The following is a 23,438-nucleotide window of genomic DNA, read 5'->3' as shown; positions in this document are numbered from 1 at the left end:
AAGTCCTTATCACCTTGATTTGGTTATTCTTCACTCTAAGTATTATTCATAAATTTTAGGATTGGCAGATCTTTTTTTCACAAAAAAAAAACAAAATTTTGAATAACTGACACTAAATCTGTAAGCAACATTAAGGATGAACTGCCATCTTTTAGAATCTTCCATTTGTTTAGAATACTCATTTGAGAGTCTTCTTTTATGTCCTTCAATAAAGTTTTATAATGTTCTTCAAACGTAATTTTATTTCAAGGTGTTTTAATGTTTTTTTTCTTGCTTTTGTTGCTATTGTAGATGAGATATTTTTAAAAATGGATTTTCTAACTGGGTTTTTTTTTTTTTTTAATTAATACCGCAGTGCTCTTGTAAGTAGTACCTTTTTTGAACTTTATCAGCTTGAAAAGGTTACATAGATATTTTTTCATATTGTTTGTAAGCAACAAATCTGCTCATTCTTTCCTTATACCTATTGCTTAATGTTGTTTATTTTCATTTATATGTCTAAAATCATTTATATGTCATAAAATCATTAGGTTGTGACTTTTCTCGTAATAGGAACGCTCATCTATTTTTGGTTTGATAAGCATTTTTTATCCTAAATGTGTTGGCTTTTGTTGAATTTTTTTGTATTTACTAGTATGACATGATTTGTCTTTATTTTGATGAAGTGGAGAATCATAAAGGTTTTTCAAATGTGGAATCACCTCAGCCTTCTTAGCCACCATACATATATTATGTTTTATAATTAATACATTCAATTTGCTAATATTTATTTAGGATTATTGCACCTAGGTTTGTAAGTAAGAATGGTCTGCAGGGCCTCCTGCAAAGCTGCCCGGAGACTCTGCAGCGTTGGTTTGATCCCCGGCTGCTCCCTGGCCACCGGAGGAGGGTCCCACATGGCGCACAGACCTCTCCTGCCTCCCGCTGCTCCCCTCAGCAGTGTACTTCGGTCCTTCTGCCTGCTCTGCTCCCTGCTCTGGCTCTGGTGAATTCTCTCACCCTCCCGCGCTTCTGACTATACCCAGTGCTTGTATGTTAAATAAATAAATAAATCTTAAAAAAAAAAAAAAAAAAGAATGGTTTGCAATTTTCCTTTCTTTTGCTATCTTTGTTTTTGGCATCAAGACTGTATTTCAAGTTTACTTTCACTAGTCTTCAAAATACTAAAAGATGGGGTTTATCTATCACTTTAATTTACCTATAAAACCATTTGGGATTGAAAATTTTGTAGATATACAGAGACTATCCATAAAGTTTTGTAGATATACAGAGACTATCCATAAAGTTGCCTGCATTGTTTATTATTACAGATTTATAGGTTATATTTTCTAATTTTAATAAATACAAACAACTGGAAGTACTGTTTAGAAATTATAAAGTATGATATGGAACATGTAAGCATTAACAAATAACAAAGGAAGAACTGATATTGCTACTACTAGTATAAGCACAGTGAAATCAGTTCAAAAACTTTTTAATTCTTAAGAAAATCACATGAAATCACATGAAATATGAACTTATATCTCCTATCACTAATGAAACAATCCCAATGTATATTGTGAAATAAGACACTAGTGGATGCCTTAATCATGATTAGCAAAATATTTTAAAATTGTTCTTATCTTTACTTCAACCTTAAATCATTTTTAAGTTGTGGAAAAATAAGTGTAAAAAGTGTTACACTAATGTGTGTAAAGTGTTAGTGTGTATTAAATTCACAGTGTGGTTGAAGGGGCACATAAATGCATCAGAGGGTTTGACTTCTAGTTTTAATTTGGTATGCAAATAGTCAGTGTTAAAGTTTGTCAGTTTATACTATAGCAAAATGGTCATATAAAAGAAAATGTGATTTATTACTCTCTGCTTAAAGAAATCTAGCATCATTTTGTGGCTCCAAGAAAATTCAAAATCCTTAATACCTTCTATGCAGCTTTTTCACATTATTGTCCCTACGCATCTCTTTAGCCTCATCTGTTACCATTTTCTTTCTTGTTTTCTATACCAAAGTTACACTAGGTTAAATGATTCCTCTACTAGAAAAATGCTGAAATCACATATGACGAGTGATCCCCCAAATTAAAATACTAAAATTATACAGTGTATAGATTTATATACAGTATCATTACTCTTTTCTTTTTTTTTAATTAATAAATTTTATTTTTATATTCCCCATACAATTGCAATCCCCCCATTCTGACCCCAATCCCTCCTTTCAACCTCCGGATGCACACATATATACTGGGCATGCTACTTAGAACATCACAATAACAAATAATTTGTTACTTGTTATCGACATATACTTGGGTCTGCGTTAACATTTAATTTCACAGAATCACAGAACTATAAGATCTTAAAATTTACTTTTTAAATGTCGTTTATTCCAACCACTCATCTGTTACTTTTGCATACCTCTAATGAGAAGATAATCAGGAAATAAGGAAATCAAATTCCCCTTTGCACTTTAACAAGTATATGAATCTTAGAAATATTCTCTCTTATATTTACCTGAAATCTATTTCCACCTAGTTATTCTAAATTTCCTCATGGGACCATTTAGAAAAGTTCACTTCTACTTTAGTGGAACACCCATATATACAAAAGCTTACAGATCATTATTATGTTACTTTATATTTAACTTTCACATGCCCCAATGAATTTGCTATTATTATAGCTAAATAACAAATGAGGAAATTAGAGCTGTGATGGGTCAAGTTATTTGTTCACATAACTTAGGTGACAGGGCTGGGATTTCAACAATTCTGTCAGGTACCAAAACCTATGTGTTAGTCCCTTCAGGATGATAAACAACTTTTTCTCACAGCAGAAGAAATAAAGAGGGTATGAAAGATAGAAAAGCAAAACAAAAAATTCTACAGCTATACTTTCTAATATTCTATGTACTGATAATTTTTCTCCTTAAGTCATATCAGCACATATCAGAATCTCTGACATTTTTTTTCTGATAACCTAAATACCCTAATATTTCTGATTTTTCTATATAAATACACATACCCTAAAATTAGGTAAGCAAAACAAAGTTATTTCCATATTTCAATCCCTCTCAATTTTAATCTGTTTCACATACTGAAAAAAATTATCTTTATTAAACAGTGACTAATGTACTCTTTAGAGCCCTAACCAACACTACTTTCTGCAATCAAATAATGCTGATATTTTTCTGGTTTTAAGTTCTGACACCACTATCCCTAATTTGTGTCAACAAAAGTTACTAATTCTCTCTGAGAAAAACAGTGACTGGCTACCTTGCATAAGCGCATAAGAGGCCCTCAATACTTAGCTTTCTAGTTACTTATTAAGATTCTCTTATCATACACTTTATTGTGAATTGGTAGCAATTTAATCAAGTTTTCTCTTTTATAAACAAAAGCCAAGTCCAGTACAAAAGCACTAATTCAGCACTTCTCTACAGTTCATATTAGATATGCTAATTACAAATAATATTACTTCTAAAATGAATTTTGGTATGAACATAACTATATATGTATCAAACATAAAAATGCATGTTACATCATCAATAACAATCTTACCTTGCTGAGTATTTTGTTCTTGCATTCGATTCACAGTGAGGTCTAAGGGGCCTTCCTGCTCTTCTTGAAGAGAGTTTTCTTCTTGATTCATTTGGATACTTTTACAAATTAGACTTGGTCCAATTGAACCATTTCTATTTTCTTGAATTTTACCACTTTTTGAAATATACTCAATTGCAAACTGACGTATCATCTTTTTCATTAATTCCTGAGCAACTAGGGGAATGTTAGGGTCACAGTTCTGAGGAAGATCTATGGAAAAAATAAATATAATAAGCATTAAAAAAAGAGAAATATGAAATACCAATAAGTAGACTTATTACAAAATAATTACTTCTAAAGTCTTTTAGCATCATTCTGTAGTTGTCAGTGGCTTCTGGGACTTAGCAACAGAAACCCTGAACATTTAACTGGTAGTATGGCAATACATGGACCCAAAACTTGTTATATTTAATCATCTATTAAAAGTAAACATTTTCCAGTTGCAAAATAAGTACAGATAAAGAATTAGACATAGATGCAGAACTAATTCCTTATCTTCAGAGTTCTAATTCAAATACTTAATATTTGAACATAAGCTTATATATATATAAAAGTTTATATATATATATATATATATATATATATATATATATATAAACCAGGCAATTTTTTCAATTCAATTTACAGAGAAGTACATGGATGAGCTATTTAAGAAAACATATAAACTCTGTAACTATTTATCACCACTATATTCTTGAGCTCTGTCAATGTATATACATAATGTGAATGTTCACCAAGGTCTTTTTTCTTTGCGCTCTTTATATTGAGGAATTTCAATCATAAAGAAAAGAATAAATACACTGACACAGCCTCCCTCAACCAATACTCAAGAACTGTTAGTAGCATACTACCATATTTTACATTCTTACTACTAATTTTTGCTTGCAGAACCACTAAAAGTAAATTGTAGAATTATGAAATTTCACTTCTAAATGTTTCAGCATGGATTAGAATTCTTCTACTATTATTGAGGGTCTTAATCATCTACTTCAAAACATGTTAATCAATTATAGCTGTAGTAAAGGTCAGCCGTGATACACAATTCTGCTTGAAACTTAAACTAAAACCAACAATTTAAGGAGCACAAACCCTCTCCCTGGTCTCAACCAAGGGGCACACAATAAAGGACCAAGGCACAGCTAGACTGGCCTCAAAAAAAGCTGAGTCAACACCAACAAACTATGTCTCTGAGCAGATCAGCAATGTCCAAAAAAAGACACTGAAATTTATGGCACTGCTAAAATTCCAGTTCACAGAAGATAAAACACAAACAGATAGGGCGAATTTAAAAAACCCTCCTTGTTTTCTTCAATACATAGACAACATCAAATAGATACATTAACTGGACACCTCCCTGGATACTTTCTCTGTAAAAATCCTTGAAAAATATAAAATCTTTTCCTCGCAGACGGTATAAAATTCTCATTGTGAGGCTCAAAATTTGGACAGCTTTCCCAGAGCTGTTTGGAGTCTACACCTAGTTCAAGTCCTCTATCTTAAGTCTTTAAAAAATTCACTTACTTTTGTTTGGCTCAATTTATGTAAGTTAATAAAACTTATAAGATATTAATAAAAAAAAGAATTACCTTATAGTAAAAGATGTGGAAGAAAGACTACTTAAAATAATAGTGGCAAAGAATTTTGACATCAGGAGGGGTAGTGGTGTTGACTTTTTCATGAACATGTCTGGCCTCATTCCAATCTTTTATTTATTTCGCTCTTTTAGAGGTAAAGGGTTGGTAAATTGGGACTGATGACTAAGCAAACTTAGTTGGCCTCCACACTGAATTCCTCTTAGAATCTACTTCCAGAGATACTAGTACTCTGCTCCTTAAAAGCCTCAACTGTCACTCAAAACTGATCAGGGGTTATGTGAGTAGGACTGCCCTGATCCATGGCTGTCTAAGATTGCAGGGTTAAGTCTTCTTAGTTTTGGAGGGTTTGGTACTAGCTAGAGCACTTGTCTAAGATTTCTGAAGGCAAGTCCTCCAACTAGCGTCTACTATACAATCAAGGCCATAAAATGCAAAGTTTGGAAATGTAGTATCTGGTGGTGAAGAGAAGCAATAAACTAAAATACTTTCACTATGAGCATCTCACATTTGGTAGCAAAATGGACCTAAGCTGATAGGAATCTCTTTATGGTCTTGCAAAAATATAAATACATGTGATCATAGGGTACTGTTTAAGGCCTGCTGGAGATGTTATGTAATAAACATCCCATTATATTACTTTTTTGAAAACAAAGAATTTTAAATCTGACAACTACCTGACAAAAAGGGGCTGTGAGCTTATAAAACAATGTAACTGCTTACCCATTAATTTTTTAAATTAGGACTGATTAGGAAATATAGGTACTATTTGTTTTTAGTTATTAGAGTAAAAAAGCATTAGTTACAGGTTGGAATTTTTAGCCATTGTTACAAACTTTGTCAAATTACATATCCATCCAAGTTTTAGCTTCTCTCTTCACAGACACAGAAATAGGAATAGAACATCGGAAATCATAATAAAGCTTGTTCACAGGGCAGTTTAAGATGATATGAGATTGCAGATAAAACACTGAACTCCTGTACTTGGTATTTTAAGTTTAGTAAATGTTAGCTGTTGAAATAAGAGAAACATACATACTGAGCTGCTGTATTTTACTGAAATCATAAAATGTCAAAAGTAAAAATACTAACGGGGGAAAAAAGCAAAGGACATAATTTCTAGGTCCGTGTGATATTTTTTTGGTTCAAATAGATAACATTAGAACATGTAATCTAATTAAAGTGATTTACCAAAAGAAACTTTCAAGTTGCATGTAAGAATTCACAATTTATACCATTTCTTGATTATTACCTCCAGAAATCTTTGAGGACTTCTATGTCCATTTTTCTCCACTCTTTTCTAACTTAACCTTGCTTCATATTATGTGTTAAAGGGAGATATTTATCTACTTTCAGGTTTCTTGGTTAGTTATCTAATAATTTATGGACTAAAGTCACTTTACCAATTCAAAATAATTTATTTAAAAAAAACCGCACACAAACAGAAATAAAATCAAACTCGTAAGTGTGACAAGGTTTATATTTTAAGGTTGAGTTTAGAGTTAAGTTTAAAGTAGAAAACTGTGCTACACCACTTTATTCACCCATTCAGTTTTCGTCCCTTTATGAATGACGAATAAATCAACCTGTGAGACACAAAGGAACTTGACAAAATATTAAAAAATAGTCTTGCTGTTGATCAGCTAGTGAGCCTTCTAAATTACTTGTACAAAAAACTGCCATAACTACAAAAAAAAAGCAAGTAAGTTAACTAAAGATCCAGTTTTTAGGTCTTTAAATTGTTTGACTGTAAACTCAAATGTTTGCAAGTAACAAGTAGAAGAAGAAATGTTGCCACATGGAACTGTTGTCTATTGCCGCCAAGAAATAATGTGTTTTTGTGTATCTCTTCATTTTCCAATTTAACTCAAAATATGTATGATTCAAAATTCAAAAATTAACAAGTTCTTTGCAGTAGCCAGTTTCAAGATGGCCCTTAATGATTCCCACTTGCTGGCTTATTGCTGCTGGGTAGTCCCTTCTACAGTCAATCAGGAGTGGTATCTGTGATCAACAGCCTATTGCAGAAGTGCACATCACTTGGAGATTATATTACCCACTTCCTGTGGGGTGACATACTGCTATGTCCCTTTATCTCTCTCCCATCACTCATTCTGGAAGAAGCAGAATAACTCTATGAGGAGGTTCACACTGAGAGGATCTGAACCCTCTATAGTCATATGAGTGAATTTGGAAGATTCTTCAGATCATTCAGATCTCAGATGATTAAAACTTTAGCTTACCCCTTTGACTGGATCCAAGTGAAAAACGGTGGTAGAAACATCTAGCTGAGCTACTCTCAGAGGAAAATATGAAATAATGTGTGTTGCCTCAGATGCTAAATTTTGGATGTAATTTATTAAATATTAATAGATAATTAATATTCTGGTACCTATTGGTGGGATGCTGTTGCTTGAAAACTAAAATGTAGCTGTAGCTTTAGCAGCAGGTAGTAGGGACTTGAGTATTAACGTAAGTATAAAGAACCTCAAAGAAGCTATTAATAGCAGTTTTATGGCCTTTGATAAGGTGGCAGAGTAAAGATTTGTAGGGAAATGAGGCAAATGTTACTGGAGAGTGGAGGAAAGTATATTTATTAGGTAGTGTCAGGAAATTTTATGACATCGTTGTCTCAAGTAATTTGGGAAGTAGAAAGTGTACCTAAGGAGCTGGTAATAAATATAAGGAAATTTCTAAATAAAGTGATGAGATGCCCTCTGGGTTTTTTTTTGCATATTATAGTAAAATATGAGAAGAAAGGGAGAGGGATACACCAAAGGAAGAACTGTTAAACAAACAAAAAAGGAAACCAGGTGCCAACTGCTTGAAAATGTTTAGTCTACACAGGGAGCAAATAAAGCTAAAATTAAGAAATGGCTGACAAAATCAGGGGGTCAGTTAGGAAAATACTGTTTTAGAAAGCTGATGGGTTTTCTTTAAATTTGACTTTTAATAATGTTGTGAATCTCATATATATTTTCAATTTTAATTTTTTTAAGATTTTTATTTATTTATGCATACAAGAACTGGGGAATAGGCCAGAGGTACGGGGATTAAAGGCTTCACCAGAGACAGAGTGGGGAGCAGAACAGGCAGAGCTACTGAAATACACTGCTGAGGGGAGCAGCAGGCGAAACAGGAGAGGTCTGCTGCGCCATGTGGGTCACCTTTCTGGCCAGGGATCGAACTCGTATCTGGCCAGGGATCGAACTCATACTGCAGTGACTGCTTACAGCTTTATAGTGCTGAGACTTACCCCCTTGTGCCACGAGGGAGGCCCTTCAATTTTAATTTTTACAGTACGTTTCTATTCAAGAATATTGATTAAACCCTGGTAAGAATAATATGCAATATGATGTTTTAAATTGTCCTCTATCCATTTTTTCTCTCTAGTTCTGAGGTAGTCTGCCCCAACACATAAGTTCCTAGAAAGACCAAGAATCTCATAGTTTTAGATGTTTAATGAAATCTTTGTGCAATTATCACTTGACCACTTAAGCTAATGAAGCAGAAATGTGTGTGGCCACACAATATGAATAAAAAAATACTGAATTTACAGAATTACTACATAAAATTCAGTGAAATGACACACAGAAACAACAACAGAGATGTGAAATAATCTGGTTCCACAGCTGTCATGTTGTATTATTTAAAATATCTAGCTTCTTTTGTTAACATTATAAGCAATTCAATTTCAAAATGGGAAAAGATCTGAATAGGTATTTGCCAAAGGAGATATAGAGATGGCCATCAAGTACATGAAAAGATGTTTAATATCGTTAATCACTGGGGAAATTCAAATCAAAACCACAATTACATACCACCTAACAACAGTCAGAATTGCTATTATGAAATGACATGGAATAACAAAAATGTCAATGAAGATGTGGAAAGAAGGGGACATTGTTCTAGTAGGTACATTCCACTGGCAGGAATGTAAATTGGTACAACCACTATGGAGTATGGAGGAAGGCTCAAAAAATTAAAAAATAGAACTGCCACATGAGCCAGCAATTTCACTTGTGGGTATTAATCTGAAGAAATGAAAATACTAACCTAAAAGGATAAATGCACAGCTATGTTCGCTGGAGGATTATTTACAATAGTTAATATATTGAATAGAAAAAGAAAATGTTATGTAAGTAATATATATATAATGGAATACTGTTTAGTCATAAAAAAGAATAAAGCCTTGCCATTTGTGCCAACATGGATGGCCCTTGTAGGTATTATGCTAAGTAAAATAAGACAAAGAAAGCAAACAATGCATGATCTCATGTATGTGTGAAATCTAAAAGCAAGAAACAAAACACAAAACCAAGTTTATAGATACAAATAACACACTGGTGGCTGCCAATGCCTAGGAAAGAAGGGAGAGGTAAACTGGGTAAAAGGAGTCAAAAGGTACAAACTTCCAATTATAAAATAAATAAGTCATGGGAATGTTATGTACAGCACAGTGACTACAGTTAATAATATTATACAGCATATCTGAAATTTGCTTATAGTAAATATCAGAAGAAAAAAAAATTATGAGAAAATACAAGGAAACTAGAAAGATGGCTTATACACAGGCCTATTCAATAGAAGAGGTCTCTGAGGAAGCCCAGATATTGGACTTACTAGGCAAACACCCTTAATCAGTAATTTTAAATATGTTCAAAGAAGTAGAGGAAATAATATATAAAGCAATAAAATATTAGAATATCTAAGCAAATAAAAAATGTAAGTAAATATGTGCCTTTAAAAAGAACTACATAGAAAATGTGAAATTGAAAAGTATACTATCTAATTGAAAATCCACTAGATACTGTAACATATTTGACCTAACAAAAGAAAGAATTAGTGAACTGAAAATAAGCTAGTTGAGACAAAAAAGCCTGACAGGAAAGCTAGAGAAGAAGGGAGGGAGGGAAGAGAGGAGGAAGAGAAAGAAGAAAGGAAAAAAGGAAGGGAAACAAAAGAAAGAAAGGGGTAGGAAGGGAAAAAAAGAAAAAAAGAACAAAGCTTCAGGAACCCATGGTGCACCATCATCAAGTGTACCAATTTTCACAGGCACAAAGTTACCAACAGGTGCAAAGACAGAGTCTGAAAATCTATGAGCAATTAAGTAATGAGACACAGAAGAACACACCAAAAATGCTGAGGAAAAAAACAAAACAAAACAAAAAAACAAAACAAAACAAAGAAGAGCACCAACCTAGCAAGAACTGCAGAATAAGACAGAAGGGCAACAACTCTCATGGAATAATATTAATTAAAAAAAAAGGCACATAAAAAACAACAGAATAAAGATAAAATAAGCCGCAAATACAAGCCAATTGTGAAAGAAATTCTAAAGGGGTTATTATAAAGCAACAGAATAACAAATTCTGAGGCAAATGATATCTGAATCACTTAATAAAGAGGAGGATGAAAGCAATAGTGTGGCCCACTCACTAGAACAAACTAGACTATCCAATGGGTCATACAAAGAGCCATTATATACTAACCTCAGCAGAGCCCCCCCAAAAAATTAATAAAATACATAAGACAATGGAAGTGAAATTAAAGCAAAACATAATGGCTTGAAGTTATCAAAAATAAAAAAGGCAAGATGAACCAAAAACAAACCAAAAAAGACCAAACAACCAAAACACAATAAATGGCAATAAGCACCTATGTCTCAACAATCTCCTTAAATGTAAACAGCTTGAACTCACAATCAAGATAGCAGAGTGGCAAAATGTATTTCAAAACCAAGTCCAACCTACTATTGTCCCCATGAAACTCATCTTACCAACAAAGACATACAAAATTATAGGCTGGAAGATGATTATACAAGCAAAAGGTAAGCTAAAAAATATACATATATATATGTTATATATATAAGAATATATATAACATAGATATGAGAATAAAAAGGACCAGCTATTTCATCTGATAAAAGACTTTCGATTAAGAAAGGCAATGAGAGATAAGAAATGGACACTATATATGACTATGGGACTAATAAAAGAAGAAATAATAGTCATAAAAGAACTAAATGATGGGCCTCCCAGGTGGCGCAGCGGTTGAACGCTGGGTTGCAAAGCTGCCCGCGGCCTCAGCGGCGCTGGTTCGATCCCCGGCTGCTCCCTGGCCACCGGAGGAGGGTCCCACATGGCGCGCAGACCTCTCCTGCCGCCCGCTGCTCCCCTCAGCAGTGTACTTCGGTCCTTCTGCCTGCTCTGCTCCCCGCTCTGGCTCTGGTGAATTCTCTCACCCTCCCGCGCTTCTGACTGTACCCAGTGCTTGTATAAATAAATAAATAAATCTTGTATAAATAAATGAATCTTAAAAAAACAAAAACAAAAAAAAAAACCCTTAAAAAAAAAAGAACTAAATGATGGACCACTGAAATACATAAGACAAGTAACAACTTAAGAGAAATATTGCTAACAACACAGTAATACTAAAGGACTTAATACTCCACTTACTGTACAACAATGGATAGTTAAATAAGACAATAAATAAGCAAATGCCTTAAACTAGACCAAATAATGTCGAGCAGACATCTACAGAACACTGCATACAAAAACTGCTGCATACACATTTTTTTTTTTTTCAAGTGCTCCTGGAACATTTTCAAGAACAGACTATATCTTGGGACACAAGTTACTTGCTAATAAATTACAAAGACAGAATTTATAGTTAATATCCTGATTGTAACGTCATAAAGTTAGAAATCATCTGTAAGGGAAACAACAGGAAAAAGTATGAATACATGGAAACTAAACAATACTCTGCTTACGCACTATTGGAAAAAAGAGAAAATCAAAGCAAAAATTGAAAAATACCTTGAGATGAATGAAAATGATGATATAAACTATCAAGTCTACAAGATGCATCAAAAACAGACTTAAGGAGGAAGATGAATGCAATACAGACCCCAATTAAGAAGCAAGGAAAATCCCAAACAATCTAACATCACACCTAAAGCAAATAGAAAAAGAGGAACAAGCAAGACCCAAAGTTAGAAGGAAGGAAGGAAACAAAAAAACTAAGGCTGGAAATAAATGAAATAAACATCATAAAGACCATACACACACACAAACACACACACACAAATCAGTCAAACTAAGAGATGTTTTTTTGAGACGATAAACAAAATAGATAAACCTTTAGGTAGGTTATCAAAAAAGAAGAGAGAAAACATCAATAAACAGAACCACAAATGAAAAAGGAGAAATCACCACAGATATCACAGAAATACAAAGGACCATAAGATTACCATGAACAGTGATATGCCAATAAATTTGATAACCTTGAAGAAATGGACGAATTTCTAGACTAATATAGTCTACTATGGTTAACCCAGGAAGAAACAAATGAATTGAACAAAATGATCACAAGCATAGAAATTGAAACAAGAACAACAAAACTCAAAAAAAAAAAAAAAAAAAAACCAAAAGCATAGGACCAGAAAACTTTAATAAATGCATTTCATCAAGTCTTTAAAGAATAACTAATGCCTGTCTTGCACAAATTATTTTAAAAAATACAAGGGGGAACGCTTCCTAATACGCTTTACCATACCAACCCTACCTTAGTACCAAACCAAACAAAGACAATACAAGAAAATTATAGACCAATATTCCTGATGAACAGCAATGTAAAATTCAACACATACTAGCAAATTGAATTCAATAGTAGATAATAAGGATTGTAAGGAAAGAAACACTGTTAGCTAAGAATTGTATACCATGATTAAACAGGATTCACCCGAGGTGTGCAAGGATGGTTTAATATATGTAAATCAGTTAATATAAAAATATTACAAAAGCAAAGAAAAATCATGTGGTAATATCAACAGATGCTGAGAAAAAACTGAGAAAATCTATGATAACATTCAGAACGTATTTATAATAAAAATTCTAAACAAGATGTGAATACAACGAACCCATCTCAACACTTACAAAGGTCATATATCACAAACCAACTGCCATTATAATACTTGATGGTGAAAAACTGAAAATTTCCTCTTAAGATTGGGAACAAGACAAGGATGCCCCTGTCATCACTTCTGTTTAATTTAGTATTAGAGGTTTTGGTCAGCGTTATCAGACAAACACAGGAAATAAAGAGACTACAACTAGGAAAAGAAGAAGTAAAACTATCACTATTAGCAGATGATACATATAGAAGCTCTTAAAAACTCTATCAAAAGGTTATTAGAAACTGGGCCTCCCTGGTGGGGTAAGGGGTTTAGCACAGCACTTAAAGCTATCTGCAGCCTCTGCAAGTTCGATTCTCTGGCCTGCCAGGGAGCTACTCACATGGCGCAACAGACCTCTCCTGTCTTGCCCACTGCCCCCCTCAACAGTGTATTTCAGTCAGTCTGCCTGTTCTGTTCCCCACTATGTCTCTGATGAATGCTCACACATATTCTGAAAAGACATCCAAACAGCAAGTGTTGGGGAAGAAGAGGGGGAAAAGGAACAGCAAATATGAAGTACAGTAATCAAGACTGGTTGTTACTGGCATAAGGGTAGACATAGATCAACAGAGTACAAAATATAACATTCCCTTTATAGTCAATTTCTTCTTCATGAGTGTACCATGACAATTCAGTGGGAAAAAGAATGGTCTTTTTAACAAATGGTGCTGCAACAACTAGATATTTATATGCAAAATAATAAAAGTGGACCTCCACCTCACAGCCACACAAAATAAGGTGAAATGGAATAAAGACCATTATATGGCAGCTAAATATAAAAATCTTAAAATAAAACATATGTCTAAATCTTCATGTCCTTGTATTAAACATAATTTCATAGATTTTTCATTAAAAGCATAAGCAATAAAAGAAAGTTATATTGGACTAGATCAAATTTAAAACTTTTATGTATCAAAGGGCACTATCAAGAAATGGAAAGAGGGCCTACCCTGGTGGCGCAGCGGTTGAGCGCTGGGCTGTGAAGCTGCCAGCAGCCTCTGCAGTTCCGGTTCGATCCCCGGCCTCCGGCAAGGGTCCCACATGGGGTGACAGACTCTCCCACCATGCCCGCTGCTCCCCTCAGCAATGTATTTCGTCAGTCTGCCTGTTCTGTTCCCCGCTTTGGCTGTGGTGAATTCTCTTACCCTCCCGCGCTTCTGACTATACCCAGTGCTTGTATAAATAAACAAATAAATCTTAAATAAAAAAGAAATGGAAAGACAACCCATAAAATGGGAGTAAATACTTCTATATACTATATACTCTGTGTGAGTATATAAACATATATGTACTATATGCCATATGTCAGTGTTCCCTATATATAAAGAAGTCTTACAACTCTATTAAAAACAAAAACATATTTTCAATGAAGATATTATTCATATTTTCAATGAAGAATCTTCATATTTCAATGAAGATTATTACATATTATTATAATGACTAATAAACAATGAGATGCTTAACATTTGTTACTAGAGAAATTTAAATAAAAACCACAATGGCTATCATTTGACACCCAGAAGTAGCATTGTAATATAAAATGCAGATAACAAGTGTTAGTGAGCATGCTAAGAACCCCCATACACTGCTGGTAGAATGCAAAATAGTGTATCACTTTTAAAGAACACACTGGCAGTACTTTAAAATGGTAAATATGGTATTGCCATAACACCCTGTAAATTCCACTCCTGGATATATCCCCATGAAAAATGAAAAAATATGCTCAAGCAAAAATGTGTCCATGAATGTTCAAAGCAGCATTATCCATAATAACCCCAAAATGGAAATAATGCAAATAAACATCAACTAGTAAAAGTATAAAATGTGCAACATCCATGCAACAGAATATTTTTTTTTTAAAGATTTATTTTTTTATACAAGCACTGGGTACAGTCAGAAGCGCGAGAGGGTGAGAGAATTCACCAGAGCCAGAAACAGAGCAGGAAGACTGCTGAGGGGAGCAGTGGGCACAGCCGGAGAGGTCTGTGCGCCATGTGGGACCCTCGCCGGTGGCTCGGGATTGAACCGGCGCTGCAGAGGCTGCGGACAGCTTCACAACCCAGCGCTCAACCAGGGGAGGCCCCAGAATATTATTGACTCATAAAAAGTAATGAAGTAATGACGACCTCTACAATAAGGATGAACCTCAAATTTTCCTAAATGAAGCTTGCACATCATATGATTCCATTTATATGAAATGTCTAAGACAGGTAAATCCATAGAAACAGGAAGTAAATTTGTGGTTGTGAGCATCTGGGGGGAAGTTAAGAGGTGGAGGAAGAGTGAGTGCTAATATGCTAATTTTTTAGTGGTCATAAAAATATTCTGGAATCAGTGGTGATGGTTGCAAAACTTTGTGAGATATAAGCCACCAAATTATATACCTTTAAAAAGTTAATTTTATAGTATGTAAATTATCTCTTTTTTTTTTTAACTCATAAAGTGGAACCTACAGAGGGCAGATGTAAAGTCATAAAGAATTATTCCTAGATCTTAAGATCTAATCAAAGAACTTCCAGCAGTTGCCAGGCTGGACTTCAGAACACCTACACTGTTGCGATGGACAGGACCCTGCGTGCATCCCACTTCTCCCATTTTTAAACATATGTGTTTACAGTGATTATTCCATGCCTGTCCCACCACTGTCTATTGGGGTGTGTGGGCAGGCAATTTGTCCTTCTTTACTTTTAAAGGTCTATAGATCAAGAGGAACTGTACTTGAAGCACTGAAATTAAAGAACCCAGATAAGGAGGTTCAGCTGCACCTGCAACTGAGGTAGGTCACAAAGAGTGTGGTCCCTGAGAGGACAGTGTGGTAAGACTTCTGGAGGGCGTGGGCAGGGAGGAGACTATGCTGCATATGGAAAAGATGTGAAATATTGGGAGCGAACTGATACCTGCGCTTCCTTTTCCTTTTTATTATTTATTATTCCTTTTTAGTTAATTATTCTCCCACACTGATATATACATGCAGCATGTGACACCATTATTAAGAGAAGCTTCTCTTGGAATCAATCCAAGAACACTTGTTTGAGTTCTCTCAGTTATGAGACTGTCAATGTGGAAAAATATATGTCACCACTAATCCAGTATTAATTTTTTGAAGGTCAAGATGATAGTATTTTTGTCATCTCTTTCTGATCTCCATTTCCTTTTGATCCATGTTTGACAGCAATATTAACACCAATCTAGCACTTGATAGGACATGAAGAACTTTGACAGGCACTGATATCATTTAAAGTACCATTGCTAAGTACCCCGTAGGAGCAGATAATTTTATGAACAAAGGTAAAACGGAAAGCAAAGTTCTACGGAATTATTTTAATTTTCCCTAAAATATTCAACTTTAAAAATTTTAATCTAAGGCCTCCCCGGTGGCGCAGTGGTGGAGCGCTGGGTTGCAAATCTGCCCGCGGCCTCAGCAGTGCCGGTTCGAAGCCCGGCTGCTCCCCGGCCACCGGAGGAGGGTCCCATATGGCGCGCAGACCTCTCCTGCCGCCCGCTGCTCCCCTCAGCAGTGTAACTCGGTCCTTCTGCCTGCTCTGCTCCCCGCTCTGGCTCTGGTGAATTCTCTCACCCTCCTGCGCTTCTGACTGTACCCAGTGCTTGTATAAATAAATAAACAAACAAACAAACAAACAAATAAAATCTTTAAAAAAAATATTTAAAAAAATTTTAATCTACAGAAACATTGAAAAGAATGCAATATACTTCCACCAAATTTTATCTCTACAAATTCAACAACCGTTGACATTGTGTCATTTTATTTAGAAACTCACACGCAAATTATATGTGAAACACTTGAAAGTAACTTACAAATAACTTACTTTAGGGCTTTAACCCTAAAATTTTGATTACAAAAATACAACATTACCATATATTACCCATAGTGCCTTTATCCCTTTCAAGAAACTTAGCAAAGATAAAATAATGTAATGAGGTATTATAATCTAAATTCAGATGTTCTCAACTTCCCAATTATGTCCTTTACAAGAAGATTACAAGTTTTTATTCCCCAATCTCAGAATGCAATAGAAAATCACATCTTGTATTTGGCTGTCATATGCCCTAAGTCATTTCTCTCGTCTTTCCTGGGAACTTGTTTTGTAGCATATCCCATGATAGGGGTTAGAGTCCTCAAGATTTAGGTTCAGGTTAAACACATTTTTTGACAACAGTAATACGTAAGTGATATGCCTTCTTGGTGTATAATGGCTTGTCCCATTATTAGTTATGTTGTTGAGCACTTGCGATATGGAGGCACCCAAGTATAGCACCGTAAAGTTAACCTTTTCTCCTTTATAATTAATGTGGAGTGATAAATTTAAATACGATTATTTTGTTCCCCAACAATCTTGTATTCACTCAGTGGTTTTAGCATCAACTGATGCATCCTCACAGAATCAACTGTTATAAAATGATTCTGTAACTTCATTATTTGTTCTCAATTTTTTGTGGCATTCTTAATAGAAAAAATGAATAAAATAAATGCCTTCTCTTCTGTGACCTTTTGGGGTTTTGGTTTTTTTTTTTTATCATTATGTAGTCAAGTATTGTCTCATGTTATCCAATGTTATCATCTATATCATCACTATTCATTTTAATGAAAACATTCCAAATTTAGTGAGTAGAAAACCCCTAAGGTTGGTCCATGAATCCATTTGATATATCACTATTTTCGAGGGCTTGCTTATTTTTGGGTAGAGAACAAAATATTCTGCGTCTATTTCTATTTTCCCCGTGGCTGACTTGGACTCAAACACTAATCCAAATATCATATTTTTCCTTCTTGTGGTAGAACCTCTTATGTAGGCATCAAAGTCTAGACATTAAGTGTGGTCATTGTTACTGTGGTATGCTTTTAGAATCTTATAATAGGACAAAGCTAATAAATGCTGTTACAACACACACACACTTTTTTCTAAGCATGAATTTATATTAATACCTCTAATGCCAGAGAGCACTTCTCTTTTGACCCTCCATTGCATATTTTCTACTACTTCAAAGTAAACAATTTCATTATTTTCTAGATTACCCTTTTGTTTTTAATGTAAAAAATAAGGAAATTAATCCATATATTCTTTCTTAAAAGTTAATATACCACGTATATTCTTTTGTATTGCTACTCTCAAAAATGTATACTTGAGGAATCATTCCTATTGGCATATAGAGAGATTCTTCTGTCTATTCTCTAGCTCCATGGTAATCCATTGTATGTTTCTGTTACAGATTAGTCAACCTGTCTCTTATGGGTGAGCATGTTAAGTGATTTCTAATATTTTGCTGTTATAACTAATGCTGCAATGCATTATTTGCAACAGCAGAGTGGAAAAAATCTTGTGATCACCAACAGATGAATAGATGAAGAAGATCAACCAAATAGTATTCAGTTACCAAAAAAAAAAAAAAAAAAAAAAAAAAGATGAGAGTAACAGCTAAATGGTAGACTAGTACAGACAGCAAGTTTACCTCCTCTATACATACTCAACAAAATAACACATAAACTCATTAGTCTCTGTCTTTAACAGGGGAAAAGTAACAATGTCAGAGGCCAGGAAGAAGTTGTAACATCACTTCTTTTGTAAGGGTTGCATGACCCAGGAGAGGATGGAAGGATGGAATGGCTGATGTGGAGCCTTTTTTTTTTTTTTTAAAGATTTATTTCATTTATACAAGAGCTGGGGTACAGGCCAGAGGCGCCAGAGGGTGAAAGAATTCACCAGAGACAAAGCGGTGAGCAGAACAGGCAGGTGGATAGAAGACACTGCTGAGTGGAACAGCGGGCGAGGCAGGAGAGGTCTGCTGCGCCCTGTGGGTTTCTCCCCGGCCGGCCGGGAATCGAACCCGCGCTGCAGGGGCTGTGGACAGCTTCACAGTGCGGCACTCAACCCACTGCGCCACCGGGGAGGCCCCTGATGTGGAGCTTTTTTTGGTTGGTGGTGACTGAAGGACTTATGGCCATATAAAAGACTCTAATATGTGGAGGTTACATTCCAGAGAAAAGTGTGCACAACCAGGGATGAAAAATGAAGGGGCCTTCCTATAGAGAACTACGGGACACTGGAGAGCAGAGACCTGTAGGCAAGTACTGAGGAGCAGACAGAGGTCAGCAAGTGCAGACGCCAATGGTTAGACATAAACCAAGGACACAGGGTTAGAGGGTGAAATACCTGCATCCGGTATGTGAGAGGTCACAGAACAGTCATTACAACTACTGGTACAGTGCTTGTCTGGTAGTGACTGTCAGCATGAATCTACAGCCATGGGTGTAGGCAGCTCTAGTTCAAGCCTTTGGGGAAGGCTCTATTAGTAGAAACTGTCCCGATGAGTGGAAATTGTTGGAAGTGTGACAAGGCCGACCTGTGGCCCCCTCATGTGAGAGACTCCTCTCTGCAGATGACCGCTGTGTTATATGAAAGACCAGTATCTTCTCTGCCTGGGGCCCTTGCTGGGATTACATTCACTCAATGTGCTTACTGCTTCTAGTCAGAATTTAAAGCACCCAGGACCTGGCAGCAGGAGTCTGTATCACCAAGTAAAGCTTGTTGCCAAGAACAGATCCCAACTGCGGGTCCTCCCTCCCTCTGAACTCAGCTCCTTCCCTGGGCCACAATATCCAAAAAGGACTGAGAGAGGTCTGTAACAGAAGCTTCTTTCTAGAACTGGCACCCACAAACTCTGAGAAACACCTGCCATTTATACTGGCCTGTCTACAGTTTGAACCTGCAGCTACTAGATCTCTCTGCTCCTGCTCAAATCCCTGAGAAAAATTTGGGTTGAAGAACTTGCTAACTAAAGATGGAATACAGCTGAAGGACTGGTACTAGACTGAGGTTGTTGGGAAAGCTCTGGTTGAAGAATTGGCCTAGAGGAGAGGTGGGTACAGATTTATCCCTATAACAGGCAACTTTCAGTCATCCAAACAAAGCACACAGACTACAGTCAAATACAACAAACACATCCAGGGCAAACAATTTAGGATTCTACCCTGCAACTTGTAATCTTAATATAAGGCCAACAAATCAAATTAAGGAGAGAAATCTGCTCAGTTCTAACCATAAAAATGTATGTGTGTGTATATATATATTAAAACAAATGAAGATAAAGGAATATACAGAAAATGAAGGAACACAACAAAATCTTGGGGAAAAATTTAAATGTAACAAAACTAGGTAACTTACCTGAAGAAGAATTCAAAGCAACAGTCCTAATGATGCTTATTAAAATAAGGAAAACAATCAATGAACAAAATGAGAACTATAGCAGGGAGCAAGAAAATGAGAAAGTTTCAAACAGAAATAATAGTTAAACTAAATAATACCATAGAGGGGCTCAACAGCAGACAACAGTAGCAGCAGACAATTAGCAAGCTGGACCACAGGGCAGTGGAAAACACCCAAATAGGCCAGCTAAAAGAACAATAAAAAAATTTAAAATAGCAACAAGCACTTTATGGGATAACATCCAGAGGAACAAACATTAGCATTCCAGGGGTACCAGAAAAGACAGAGCCCTTTTGTGAAGAAATGATAGCCAAAATTTTCAATAACACAGGGAAGGAAACGGACATTTAGATGCAAGAGGCTCACAGAGCTAGCAACAAAATAAACCCAAACAGATATATGTTATGACATACCATAATTAACATGGTAAAACTGAAAATAAAGAGAAAATACTACAAGCATCTAGAGAACCCCTAAGATGGAGGAACTCCTAAGATAATGTGCAGATTTCTTGGCTGAAAGTTTGTAAACCAAATGGTAATGCACAATATATTTAAAGTGATGAGAGAGAAGTATTTTCAACCAAGAATATCCTATCCAGCTAGATTATTACTCAGAGTTGAAGGAAAGATAAAGAGCTTCATAGACAAAAAAAATTAAAAGGAATTCATTACCACCGAAATAACCTTTCAGGAAATACCAAAATAATGTCTATTAAAGGGGAAAAAAAATCCCACCCAGAAAAAGCAATATACCAAAAATACACAATGTGTGTGTGTGTGTGGGGGGGGCGAGATGGGAGTAAATAGGTGAACCATTAGTATGAGCTCAAGATCAGTCTGTCCAACAGATTACAAGTACAGAACTTTACACGTAACCTCATGATAACCTCAAAATAAGAACCTTTTCAGAAACTGGAAAGGGAATGCAACTCTAACACAAAAAAAAGATATTAGGTACAAGAGAGGAGATTCAGAGAAAAACGAAAGAACAAAGACAAGTTCCAAAAACAATAAAATGGCAGTAAATATTTGTATCTCAATAACTGCCCCAGATGTGCTGAATTCACCAAATAATGAGGATTAAAACTCAAATTCAATTTTTTCTGCTTACAGGAAACTCACTGGCTCTAAGAATAGGCTCAAAATAACAGGCTGGAAGACAATGCTACAAGCAAATGGTAACCAATAAAAGGCAGTCACAGTCATACTCACATCAGATAAATTTCCAGTTCAAAAAGATATGAGACAGAAATGGACATTATATAATGGCTAGGGGACTAACAGCATTTATTAATATATACCAAATGATGGAGCACCAAAATATCTAAAGCAATAATTAACTAAAGAGTGACAATGGGGGTGAGGATGAACGACACTGACAGAAAGACAGTAACAACAGGAAATATTAACACCCCACTTAACAACCATGGACATTTTAGTCAAACAGACAATAAATAAGTAAACAATAGTCTTAAATAATGAATCAGACCAGATGGGTTTAACCAGAACATGCCACCCCCAAACAGCAGAATCTACATTATTCTCAAGTACATATGGAACATTCTCAAGGATATATATACCATATGCTGTGAAACAAAAAAACTGCTGATGAACTTATAAAGACTAAAATCATATAAATACTTTTTTTTTTTGATGTCTGGCTGCTGTCATTTACATTTTTTTTAAGTTTTATTTTTACATAGACGAACTGGGGTGTAGACCAGAGGTGCAGGGAGGTGAGCGGATTCATCAGAGACAGAGTGGGGAGCAGACCAGGCAGATTTACTGAAATACACTGCTGAGGGGAGCAGTGGGTGAGAGGAGGGGGCCTGTGGCACCATCTGAGGGTTGGCTCCCTGGCCGGGGATCAAATTCAAACCCTAGGCCACCAGGGAGGTCCCATATCAAGACTTTTTTCCTGATCATAGCACTGTAAAACTAGATATCTGTCACAAAAAGGAAACTGGAAAAAACTCAAACACCTGAATTTATTTGATTGTATTGAGTTAAAGAGCTTTTCCAGTTCATTCTTCACAACACTACTCATTGAACAGGTTTTCTTTCTCTTTGTCATAGATTAAGTGATACATGTATGGGTTTATTTTTAGGATGTTGGTTCTATTCCATTGATCTCTGTGTCTAATTTTATTCCAGTACTACGTTACTGTAATCACCGTTGCCTTGCAAGATAGTTTGAAGTTGGGTAACAGGGTATTTTCCAATGGATTATGGGGTGGGAGTAGATTTCTTTTTCTTTTTCTATTTTTTTTATAAAGTTTTATTTATATTTATTTATACAAGCACTGGGTATAGTCAGAAGCGTGGGAGGGTGAGAGAATCCACCAGAGCCAGAGCAGGGAGCAGCGCAGGCAGAAGGACTGAAGTACACTGCTGAGGGGAGCAGTGGGCGGCAGGAGAGGTCTGCGCGCCATGTGGGACCCTCCTCCGGTGGCCGGGGAGCAGCCAGGGATCGAACGGGCGCTGCAGAGGCCGCAGGCAGCTTCACAACCCAGCGCTCAACCGCTGCGCCACCGGGGAGGCCCGCGAGTGGCTTTCTAAAGCATAATAAATTCACATATTAACTTAGGGAAAACTGAAATTCCTTGTATGTTTATGCCCAAATATTTAGGTTTTTTTGTTTTACAACTATAAATGACATTCTATCATCTAATTATGTGTACATGAAAATCATCAATTATGCATTTAATATCTTGATACTATAGTGAGTTTTTTCATTGTTTGAGTTCATTTTACTATCAATGTTCATGGCTTTATATTATCATTTTATCATTTACAAATAGAACATTTTCTATTTCTTCTTTTCCAATTATTATGAGTCTAAAACACTTTTCTCTTGTATAACTGCTCAAGCCCACAGCTCCAAAGTAATGCTAAATAGTGAAGAGAGAGGATAAGCTTCTCTTGCTACAATTTTAGTGAGAATGTTGCCAGTGTTTCCACATTAAGTGATAGGTTGTATTTAAAACGAGGGTTCATGTTTTTTGTAATGTTAAATAAACATCCATCAATTTCTGTTTTGAGTATTTTTATCAGAAACATATGGTGAATTTTGC

At 35.5% G+C, this 23,438-nt stretch overlaps 1 protein-coding gene across 4 annotated transcripts in view; it reads right to left on the bottom strand.

The window, feature by feature from the left end:
* The window catches only part of LCORL (ligand dependent nuclear receptor corepressor like), a gene marked incomplete at its 3' end in the record, with an annotated part of 127,254 nt that overhangs the window by 38,171 nt on the left and 65,645 nt on the right, over positions 1 to 23,438 (bottom strand). For all 4 annotated transcript variants that reach the window (XM_084234115.1, XM_084234116.1, XM_084234114.1 and 1 more), the window contains exon 5: positions 3,549 to 3,800. In XM_084234115.1, the coding sequence (XP_084090241.1) occupies positions 3,549 to 3,800 (252 nt within the window). The remainder of the gene's footprint in view (positions 1 to 3,548; positions 3,801 to 23,438) is intronic.

Source organism: Talpa europaea (assembly GCF_964194135.1).
Source record: "Talpa europaea genome assembly, chromosome: 5".
NCBI lineage: Eukaryota > Metazoa > Chordata > Mammalia > Eulipotyphla > Talpidae > Talpa > Talpa europaea.
The sequence above is the reverse complement of the archived record's forward strand: the minus strand, read 5'-3'. Positions and strand labels throughout refer to the sequence as shown.